The 12,055-nt window shown below is 43.2% G+C and overlaps 1 protein-coding gene across 1 annotated transcript in view; it reads left to right on the top strand.

Annotated features, from left to right (window-relative positions):
• The first annotated feature begins 3,844 nt into the window (after window positions 1-3,844).
• Window positions 3,845-12,055, top strand: part of Sbspon (somatomedin B and thrombospondin type 1 domain containing) — a 33,170-nt gene continuing 24,959 nt past the window's right edge. Inside the window, exon 1 of the mRNA XM_027946130.2 lies at window positions 3,845-4,058. Within this exon, the coding sequence (XP_027801931.2) occupies window positions 3,845-4,058 (214 nt within the window). The remainder of the gene's footprint in view (window positions 4,059-12,055) is intronic.

Here is a 12,055-nt window from a genome sequence, read left to right on the forward strand (position 1 = left end):
TTCCTTGTTTGACTGGCTCCAGACATCCTTCCCTTTTCCTTTAATAAGAACACTCCTCAAAATATGTCACAGTGGCTCTTGACATGTCTAGCTCCTGTATTAGATGTTAGTCTCCTGAGGGGTGGACCAGCTTTAGCCATCTTTGACGCTCAGCCTAGAGCAATATCTCAACCTCAGGAGAGAATGACTGCAACCAAGTGACCAGTGCCAGCTCTGACATGAGGGCTGTGCTTGAGCCCCAACTGTCCCATTTGTCAACCTCAAGAGATTCCCTACAGCCTTCACCGTATCACGTAAGACTTGAATAATGCCCTATCCATCTTAAATGGACAAGAAGGTAAAACTTACATTTTAAATGTATCCAAACTTTTCGTGAAATTATTTGCCTCTTGGTTTCCACATGTACTCCTTACAGTATTAAGCACAGTGCCTAATTTTACTTTTCACTGCCATCTTCCTCCACTACCCCCTCCCACAAGCTTTCATTTATGGGAAGAACCTCTTTGTGTTTGGAAAGAATAATTTCAGTTCTAGACCCATTTTGTCACTAATTAGCAACATGTCTAATCTGTCTGTCATCTACAAAACAGGGGTGCTAATATTTTCCTCACAGTTATGCAGGACCGAGTGAGATCATGTAGGTGGAGGTCCTTTAAAATTACTGTGTTCTGGAATGTGATGCCCAGGTAGGTCTCCATTTCCCTCTATAGTTCTACCGGTTTTGGACAGCTTCCAAATACAACACTTCAGAAGAAAGGATTTCTTTTAAGGTGCATCTGATTACTTCCTATGTTCATCCACATGATTGATGGGATGATTCTGTTCTCCAAACATCTACACAGCATGGAAAACAAAGCAACTCATTGTTACATTTGACTACATCCAGTTTCAAAGTAAGGATATGAACCCCTTCACTTTAAATGCCAGTGTCCCTTGACTCTGCCCGGTCCTGCAGGAACTGTTGTGTTTGCTAGGGCCTGCCAGTGGAGGCTTATCTTGATGTTTTCAAGACAGCACAAACTTTAGCTTGAGAGTTTGAGTTTGTTTCAATGTTACTTCCCTTTTATGTTTGCTTTAAAGTAATAATCATCCATTTGTCTCCTTCTCCTTCTCCTTCTTTAGCTTTGTGCTTTCCCTGGTGTTACACACCATTAAAATTGCATCTAGCTGGGTACAGTGGCACACACCTGTAATCCCAGTGGCTCAGGAGGCTGAGGCAGGAGGATCAAGAGTTCAAAGCCTGTCTCAGCAACTGATTGAGGCCCTAAGCAACTCAGTGAGACCCTGTCTCTAAATAAAATACAAAATAGGGCTGGGGATGTGGCCCCTGAGTTCAATCCCTGGCACTGCAGCCCCCCCCCCACCCCCCCGCAAAACAAAACAAAACAAAACTACATCAGGCTCAAATCATGGAGTCGGGTGAATATTAGAACACTAGTTGATATTTAGCACCCACTCTGTGCTTAATTTACACTTGTCACCCAATTACTATAGGCATCTCACAGCAATCAATTAAAATCTATGTTTGAGATGAGGACACTGCGGCAGTTGTCCGAGATCATAACACCAGAACTGGTCCCAAGTCCTGTCTAACTTCAAACCCAAACTTAAAAAAAAAAAAAAAAAATTATTTGGGGCTAGGATTGTGGCTCAGCTGTAGAGTGCTAGCCTAGGGCAAGCGGGACCCAGATTCGATCCTCAGCACCACATAAAAATAAAAATAAAGACATTGTGTTGTGTCCATCTACACCTAAAAAATAAATATTTTTTAAAAATTTATTTATTTTTTTAGTTGTAGTTGGACACAATACCTTTATTTCACTTATTTATTTTTATGTGGTGCTGAGGATCCAACCCAGGGTCTCGAACGTGCGAGGCGAGCGCTCTACTACTGAACCACAACCCCAGCCCCTCAAAGCCCAAAATTTTATTTTCAATTTTTGGTTTTGGTTTTGTTGGAGGATGAGAGGAACAGAGGTAAAAAAAAAAAAAAAAAAAAGATGGTACTTGATCAGGCATTTGGTATTATATGTTTAATTCTCTTAACCTAGACCTCATCATTCCTTCCTGTTATCACTTCAGTGCAGGTTTTATTCCTGAAAATGAACTTGTCAGCAAATCATATTCCTTTACATCTTTCTGGAACAATTCCAGATTCTTAAGATATTACAGATTAAGTATGTGCCTAAAGGCATTCCAGAAAGCAGACAGCCTAGAGAAGGCGTGGGGGATAAATTACATGAGTGAGTTCGTACAACACTGCTAATAAAACCTACTGAATGGGTAAAAGGCAAAGGGTATAATTTGCTGACAAGGTAGTTTAGTTCTGGCTACCAAGAATTAAAAACACAAAAAAGAAGAGGAGGAGGAGGAGGAGGAAGAAGAAATTATTTCTTTAAACTGCAAAAGGGAAAGAAGCCTACTCAAAGCAGAAATGAAAAAGTTTCCAATGCTGAGAATTTATTTGTATAAACTCACAAAGAAAGAATCTCTTTTTGACTTTAAAGTATGTTTTCCTTGGACAATAAAATAAGATTACATTCTACATTGGTCAAACTTTAAATGTGATTAGAGTTTATAAAATACAAATCCTTGTAATCCCAGGAGGCTGAGGAAGGAGGATCAAAAAAAATTCCATGCCAGGCTGGCATTGTGGACAAAAAATAAATACAAAAAATAAAAATTATACAAGTCTTACAATGTAGTAAATCTTTTCCATTTCACACACACACACACACACACACACACACACGTACACACACACACACGTATACACACACACACACACACACATATATGTTTTTCATTTTTCCTTTCGTTACTTTTCTCTCTGATGAGTAAATTCCTCTATGAGAGGACCCTGTATGAAAAAGGAATAAAACTAGTCTCTGGATTCTTCTGAATTTGATTTCTTAGGTTGACAGATGCAGAAAACGTCTTTCAAAAAAAAAAAAAACCATATTAAGTCAAATGATTTAAGAACATAAAAGAAAATGTGACTTCTAGGATAAATTTTGGTGAACAAAAAGAGTGAAGTGCAGAAGTCATGATATACTTGCATATTTAAAAATTAGGCAAGCATTTTATTCAAGTGCAAGTTATTTCTAAAATATAGAATAGGGTTTCTTTGCGGGGAAATCTGCTTTCACAGAAAGCAGAGCACCCTTTATATTTTATCTATCCTTTCCTTCACACTCATTAACTGCCTCTTAAGTGAAGCAAAGTGGTGTGGGGGCTCAGAGGATCGGCGAACTGATACTTGGAAAAAAATACCACTACAGGCTTTTCTGGGCGAGGTCAGGGCTAGAATGCAGGGTGCTGATGATGCCTGGTTTAATGCACATCAAGAGCTATTTGTCTCATTGCTTTAGAGGGAAAATACCCTAATGCTAAAGTATCCCTAGACGTAAGCAAGCAGAGTTTGGAGGCAGGAAAAGTGGCCGCCCTGGCCGGGCTCCGGGATGGCCCTCCTCCCTGCTCCTGGCCCCCGGGGCACCTGTCCCCCCGCCCCACCCCTGCTCCCCACTGCGGGCGGTCTCCGGATGGGGTAGCAGTGTGAAACGAGTGCTGTCCCTGACTGCGGGGCGCATCCCGGGAAGGCAGCGACGCCCTCCCCACCTGCGCAGGGGCGGCCGCAGCCACCCGCCCAGAGCCCGATGGGCGCGCCGCCAGGGCTGGGGAGGGGCCGCGCGGAAGGGTGGAGGGCGGAGGCCGGGCGCAGGGCAGGGCCCGGCAGTGCCTCGCGGGCCGCTGGGGCAGCTCAGGGGCCGCAAATCTCTCCCTAGAGCAGAGAGCATTTTCCCTGAGGGTCCGACACATCGCAGGCGCCACTGGATCGCTGGCCATGAGGACCCTGTGGATGGCGCTGTGCGCGCTGGCGCATCTGTGGCCCGGGGCCCTAGGTGGCTGCGCCGAGGCGGGGCGCTGTTGCCCTGGTCGGGACCCCGCCTGCTTCGCCCGCGGCTGGAGGCTGGACAGGGTCTATGGGACCTGCTTCTGCGACCAAGCTTGCCGCCTCACGGGGGACTGCTGCTTCGACTACGCCAGGGCGTGCCCAGGTGGGTGGCTGGGCTCAGGGTGGGGGCGCCACCCCTTTGCCCGCAGCCAACCCGCATTGGGCCGGGCGCGGCGCCAAGGACCGCAACCCAGGAGCTGGTGTTCCCCAGCCTCTTCCATTCTGGCCTGTCCACTCCATCTGTCCAAGTCCCCTCCCAGCCACCTCCATTCATACCCAGCTCAATACTCTCCACCTAGACAGCTCAAAGCACTCCTCCCCACCAGAGCCTGGATGAAAGGAGTTGGAGCCCTCTGCTCTTCTCCTTGAAGGTTGCAGGGGGCCACCTCTGCTCTGGAATTGTGAGACTCAGGATCTCCATCTGGGTAGGGCCACATGGTGCCTGGAAAGATGGCGTTGACAGGCTCCAGCATCATGCCCTGGAGCAAGGCCAGACTCCACCTGTTATTCTTTTAACCCTCAGGAATTTTTTGAGCTGGTGAGTGGTAATAAGGGCAGGAAGGTGTGATTGCCCCACTTTGTGTCAAACTTACTCAGGGAGAGTGTTTTGCTCTGGAGAACAAGTTCTTGGAGGACTGAGGTTGTGCTCACCTCTGGACCCTACCACATGGCACGGCTCTTTCCTCTTAGGAAATGTTCATTTTTCCTTTGGGTCAGCCCTTTTCATCTAAATTTCGACAGGATCTCACAGTTTCTTGCCTCTGCAGGATTCAATAAATGCTGGTTCAATTGAATTAAAAGGTAAAGGAAGAAATGGTAAAGTATAGTGTTGCAGAACATGGTGTGCCTGAGAAAATCCAGCTCTGGAAGTAAAAGTAGTCCTGCTCCCTGCTAATCACATCACCCCAAAAGCCACACATAGGTTGGGGTTTGCATTCAAGAATCCCAGTGTGTGGAATCCTCCGTGTCTTCTAGGGAGAAGAACCCACAGGGCTGTGCCATCTTCCAAGAATTGGATGCCCAGTAGGAATGAGCACCCCTCCTCCCTCTTTGCTGCATGAGAAGGCTGCCAGTCCCTGGCGGTGCCTGTCACCTCAGCCTGGTACTGCAAGAATACAATTGAAAAACATTAAGATTTGTTGACACTGGTTGAGAGCTAATGATGTACCCATGATAGTTATAGTTAATCTGTCCCCATGAATAAGTAATCTTTTTGATAAGCTTCTTTGCCTTTCTTGCTCCAAGGCCAGGGTATTTAAAGGCGGGGAAGTCAGCTATTTAGGAAACGCAGTGCCCTCCGTGGGCCTGTCTCTGGCCCATCCTTGGAGCATCCTAAACTCCTGTTTGCCTCTCTTACCTGGATAACTCCAGCAAAGCCTCTCTCAAGACAGGATCGCAGTCTCATGAAGGGCCTGCTACATTTCAAAGGTAATTACAGAATTTATGTAGCCAAGATGATGTGTCCAGGTCTGTGATAAGCACAGGGACGCAAAGATGCAATCTCTGCTCCCTAGGAGTTCACAGTCTAGCCAGGAACACCTGTAACACTGCATGCAACATGCTCCGGTACAGTAGTCCCCCCTTATCTGCAGAGGGATACATTCCAAGACTTCCAGTGGATGCCTAAAACTATAGATAGTAATGATGGCTACATATACTGTTTTTTTCTTATATGCCCTATAGCACTGTCACATAGTAGGAGGGTTAATCTGTCCTTCCACTGTTTTAAGCCCCAGGGCCTCCTTTGGTCTTCCTGAGTTACTCAGGGCCTCACTAAGTTTCTGAGGCTGGTTTTGGGCTTTGAACTTGCAATCCTCCTGCCTCAGCCTCTCAAGCTGCTGTGATTACAGGCATGTGCCACCACGCCCAACTATACGGCTTTGATATACTAGACAAAGGCATGATTCACATCCCTGGAAGGACAGTGTGAGATTAAACCATGCTATTTACAGTGGCTTGCGATTTCAAATTTATGAATTGCTTATTTCTGGAATTTTCCATTTGATAGTTTCAGATAGCAGTTGACCATGGGTGATTGAAACAACAGGAAGTGAAACTGGAAATAAGGCGGGGGGGGGGGGGGAAACCACTGCCAAAATGGGTGATCTGGGAGGTGATCTATGAGGAAAAACTTAGAAGACCTGAAGAATGCAAAGAAGACTTCCCAGAGGAAGTCATGGATGACCTAGTCAGGATAATAAATAAGAGGTCTCCAGGGAAAGGGTGGGGGTGCTGCTCTGGGAGGGAAGCTTAACATTTTTGTCTAGCAGGTAACGGTGCAGGGCAATCTGTGCCAGGTCCTGTCCTAGACCCTGAAACTAAAAGAGTGAACAGGACAGAGGGTGGATGCAGCCAGATCTGGAGAATTTCAGCACCTGAGAGGGATGGGTTAAAATGAGGCAAGTGTGGAGAGAGGGACTTGCTTTCTAAGGAGACCTAACAGTGCTAACAGGATTCGCAGAATCCTCAAGTCTTCATCACACACATGCGCGCGCACGCGCTCGTGTGTGCACACGCACGCACACACAAATGCAATCACACCCCTACCTTATTTTCAGTCTAGGAGGTAGAAATAGTAGGACCAAGTGTGAGTTATTTTGGAGTAGGGATTTATAGGATAAATACAGAAGAGATAAGGAAGCTTGCCATCTCCTGAAGAACTGAAAACAAATCACTGTAAGCGCCTGCCTGGGAGAAGGGCTGTGAGTGGTAGATGAAAGAACCAAAGCCAGAAAAGGAAATGGTATCTTTAAAGGAGCAGGGATTCCCTACCTGTGCTTTCCCAGGGTGTCAACAGAGGACCTTGCAGACCTAGATAAGAGAGAAGCAGACTCAGCCCTGAAAAGGCTCCTGCTGTAAACTCTCTGCAGTTGAAGTTCCTTGTAAAGGGGAGAAGAAAATAAAGATGGTCAGAAGCTGGCCGCTTGCTGAGAATAGGGCCCAGACTCCTCTGCCCTGAATCAGCACAACTGGACTCTCAGCTGGGTCACCACAGGCCTGCCTTCCAGGCCCAGAGCTGACTGACAGTTAGGAGCCCACTCAGAGGCAAGATGTAGAATGAAGGCTTCCATTCTTACAGAGAATTCCCTCTGAATATTTACTGTATACTTGTGATTATTTTTTCCTCCCAGAAATAATCCAAATGCAGTATTTTTCCCCACTAAAGTCAGAGAATATTGGGTTCAATCTTTTACCCTGCCACCTACTGTCTCTGTGTGACTTTGGAGAATGTATGTCTGTCTGCCTCATGGGGCAAAAAGTGTCTCTCTCTTTTTTTTTTTTTTTGTACTGGAGATTGAACCCAGGGGTGCTTAACCATATCCCCATCCATATATATATATATATATATATATATATATATATATATATATAGTTTTTTTTTTTTTTTTTAGAGACAGGGTCTTGCTGAGTTACTTAGGGCCTCGTTAATTTGCTGAAGCTGGCTTTGAACTCACAATCCTCCTGCCTCAACCTCTAGAGCCACTGGGATTACAGGCGTGTACCACTGTACCCAGCTAAAGTACCTCATTTATAAAAGGGGAACGATAAGACCACCATGTGGGACTATCAAGTGGACAGAAAGAGATAATATCAAAAGTGCCAGAGACCTGGCATATGGTAGGCACTTGGGTAACAAATGTATCATTGGTCAGCTCTTATCATCAGTGGACATGGATTAACATTTTATTTCATTAAATATGTATTCAATAAATTTATAACAATATAGTGCAGTCATTTGTATTAGTTTAAATAATAAGTATCTTTTATTGAACTCCCACCATGTGCTAGGTACTGACATACTTATTCAATCTTTCCAAAATTTCTGTAAGAAAGATAAGTCTGGTCCACAATCCCAAAATCCAAAAAAATTGATAATCAAAGTCTAAACAGTGCTAAAACTTGAAAGTTTTTTTCATCATCATTTGGTACCAAAACTCTCGCCTTCCCTGAACTGATGAGGGGAAGACTATTGATAATCTTTTTTCTATCCCATTATAGTATAAATATATTTTGCCTCAAAAATATTAACATATTCTGCAAGGATCTACCCTAGCTCTGCTGGGGAGAGGGGATATGCAGATTCTACATTTAAGAAATCCTGAATTCTGAAACTCATCTGCTTCTAGGATTTGGGAAAAGAAATGGGCCTGTATTAGCATTTTTAAAAAGCAGTAGCTGAGACTTTCCAAGGGTTCCCATTACTCAAGTTCAAATGAATGAGCAGTAGAACTAGGAACTTGAACTCACGACTATTTGATTTAAAGTTGCCACTGGTCACATCTGTTGGTGAAAATTCATGATTATTATATATTACTAGATAAAGCAAAGGTTACCTAGGAGTCCCCATTCACTCTCCATACCCAGAAACTTTCAGTGTCTTAGAATCTGTCTTCCTTCTTACCCAAGGTTATATAACTCATTGCTGATGCCCAAAAAGCCTTTTTGTTTTTTAACCTGAATTTATTAAAGCCTTTAAACCTAACAACAATTGATTGTTCTAGGTAGGAACTGGTTGAAAACAATGTCAGTGTCATAAAAACAGTTATGTAGATTTTCAGTATACTTTTTAAAAGTTTTTAAAATTTATTTATTTAAGTATATATGACAACAGAACTCATTTTGATTCATTGTACACAATTGCAGCACAACTTTTCATTTTTCTGTTATACAGGATGTAGCATCGCACCATATATGCAGTCATAAATGTACCTAGGGTAATGATGTCCATCTCATTCCACCATCTTTCCTGCCCCCACACATCCTCCGCACCCCTCCCTCCCTTTTGCCCAAAGTTCCTCCATTTTTTCTATGCCCCACCCCATCCTCCGCCATTATGGATCAACATCCACTTATCAGAGAGAACATTCGGCCTTTGGTTTTTTGGGATTGGTTTACTTCACTTAGCATGATATTCTCCAACCCCATCCATTTACCTACAAATGCCATGATTTTATTCTCTTATTGCTGAGTAATATTCCACTGTGTATATATGCCACAGTTTCTTTATCCATTCATCTACCGAAAGGCATTTAGGTTGCTTGCACAATTTAGCTATTGTGAATTGAGCTGCTATGAACATTAATGTGGCTGCATTACTATAGTATGCTGATTTTAAGTCCTTTGGGTATAGATCAAGGAGTGGGATAGCTGGGTCAAATGGTGGTTCCATTCCAAGTTTTCTAAGGAATCTCCTGAGATTACATTCAATGTGAATGGAAAATGTATCTGTGTCAGTATTAACTAAACCTGTTTTACTTCTGTCCTTTCTGATTTTTTTTTTTTTCATCTTGATAAACAGATTTGGGAGGTAGTGGCTGAGATGAAATACACTTCTTTTTCTAATTTGAAAGGTTTATTTTTGTTTTTCTCATGTAAAAATAAAAAATGTTATTGGATCCACAGAATAACTAAACTGTCAAAGAAATCTGTTTTGAATTGAATTATCTCAAAAAACCTCATTATGATGATAACATGGGTTTAACACCAATAATGTACTGCAAGTCTCTTTCCTCTACCAAAAAACAAACAAGATTAAAAATTCTGCACTGCGAGCTGAGCATGGTGACACAGCTCGTAATTCCAGCAGTTTGGGAGGCTGAGGCAAGGAGGATCACAAGTTCAGGAACTTAGTGAGACCCTAGGCAACTTAGCAAGACCCTGTCTCAAAATAAAAAAATAAATAAATAAAAGAGTCTAAGGGTGTAGCTCAGTGGTTAAGCACCCCTGGGCTCAATCCTGGGTACTTAAAAAAAAAATCTGTGTCAGTATTAACTGTAGAAAAGGGGACGGATACAAGTTTCTCTATCACGGAAGAACTTCTTGGAAGACTTGCTTACCAAATGCATAATAACACCAATCTGTAATTCACCAGCTGGGCATCTAAGATTTTCGTGCTAAGATGGTCAAAATAGATGGTTGGTTTGGATCATTGACAGCAATTGAAAGAGCAATAATTAACTCAAATAGGGCAGAACAAAAAATAAGTAGCCCCTATGGAACAGTGTCTTCTCTTAGATTCATGAGGAGTGCAAAAAACAAAATGGCCGAAATATGAGGACATTATTTCTAGAGGGAACAGGGCCATGGTGCTTTAAAGTTCACCCAAAGGAAGGGCCTGCAGTCTGTGATGATTTAGAAAGCTGAGGCTTTACAAGAGCTGGAACAGCCTGAGAGGCCTTGTTGGCTTCCTTTGCTTTTGAGGAAAAAAAAATGAGCAGGGTCTAGAGCCAGTATTCAAAGCACCTTGGCATAACAGCACTTAGGTGCAGCCCCTGTCCAAGTTGGACGCCCACCATCACTGACACCATCCCAAGCACTTGCCCAAGCACTTCACAGCAATTAACTTGCTCCCAACTTGCTCAAGTTGATCCCTTTTTTAGTCTCATTTTTATGGGCAAGGTAACCAAGGCACTGAGAGGTTAGGTGACTTGTCAAAAGTCACATCACCACTGGGCACGGAGGCACATGTTTGCAGTCTTAGCTATCTGGGAGGCTGAGGCAAGAAGATCACAAGTTCAAGGCCAATCCCAGCAACTTAGCAAGACTCTAAGCAACTTAGGGAGATCCTGTCTCAAAATAATAAAAAGGGCAGGGGATGTGGCTCTATGATCAAGTGCCCCTGGGTTCAATTCCCAGAAGCAACAACATCAACAATAACAAAAAAGAAAGAAAAAGAAAGAAAGGTGCCATCATTAATAGATGATGGAGTGAGACTTGAAGCCAGGAAATCCCTATCATGGGCCCACACCTTTTAAACACTTGTTTTTCTGCCTCAAAGAAATGAGCTTTATGAGACGCTGTGTACTTGGCAGGGTAGGCTCCAATTTAATACCAGTGGAGAGGGTGAGCCATCTCTCCATTGACTTTGTGCTCCTTGAAGGTAGTGTCCTGTTCTTCTTTGTAACCCCCTCACCCTTGTTTTTGGTGCTGGTGATTGAACTCTAGGCCTCATGCATGCTAAGCCATGCTCTACTGCTGAGCTGTACCCCAGCCTTGTTTGTAACTCCTGATGGTCTCATAAGGCCTCTTAATGTTTGTCAAAAGAACATCCCACTCATTCTACCTAAGGGATGTTGTCTGTGGCTTCAGAGAGCACCGCTATCTGGGGTGGAACCACAGTTCCTTTTAAAAATAACATTTTCCTTCCCTTGACCACAAAATCCATATTTATTGCAGATAATTTGAAAAACATAGGAATACACAGAAGAAGATAACAACTCACTTGGAAACCTGCTACGGGGCGGGGGGAAATGAATCATTATTATTATTTTTTTATTGGTATCTCCTTTTCCTTTTTCTTTTCGGGGTTCATATGGTATGTGAGATTCTATCGGTCTAGCTGGGCAAGGTGGTGCATGCTTGTAATTCCAGCAACTTGGACAGCTGAGGCAGGAGGCTCACAAGCTGGAGGCCAGCTTAAGCAATTCAGCAAGACCTTGTCTGCTAATATCTCAACTAATATCTCAAAAGAAAAATGAAAACCTATTGGGGATCAGCAACATGATTTCTGCCAGAGGAAAAAAAAATATTTGATCATTTTATTGGAGGTTTTTAAGGGGTAAATAGGCCTTTAGGTGATGGAGTCTCACTCAATTTTCAGAGAAACTTTGACAAGATTGTACCATATACAATCTCTATATACATATACATAGAGAAAAAGGCAGATGACAGGTGTTTAAAGTTGTGACACCATGAGAGGTGTGAGTGTGTGTGTGTGTGTGTGTGTGTGCACACGCGCGCATGCTGAGAGATAAAGATGTTTAGTTTCTCTTCCATAGAATGTCAAGAAGCAATAGCTATGTATAAATGGATACTGCTCTGAGTGAGGTGTAGAAAGAATATTTCCATAAGAACAATTAGGACTATTTGAACTTAACAAAACTTAACAACTTGAGGAAGAAAGCACTTGATCGTGGGTGGCCTTAAACTTGGTGGCAAAAAGCCAAGCAGGCAGGGCTGGATTACAAAGGAGAGTTCTTGAGTCTCTGTGATTAAACAAGGAGACACTGCTACATGAAAACAAGAACAAGGCCTTACAATGAGGAAGAAATAATCCAAATGATATTTATAAAATGAAGGGCTCTTCTCTGGCTAGCAGCT

The sequence above is a fragment of the Marmota flaviventris genome, chromosome 15 (genome assembly GCF_047511675.1).
Source record: "Marmota flaviventris isolate mMarFla1 chromosome 15, mMarFla1.hap1, whole genome shotgun sequence".
In the NCBI taxonomy this organism is placed as follows: domain Eukaryota; kingdom Metazoa; phylum Chordata; class Mammalia; order Rodentia; family Sciuridae; genus Marmota; species Marmota flaviventris.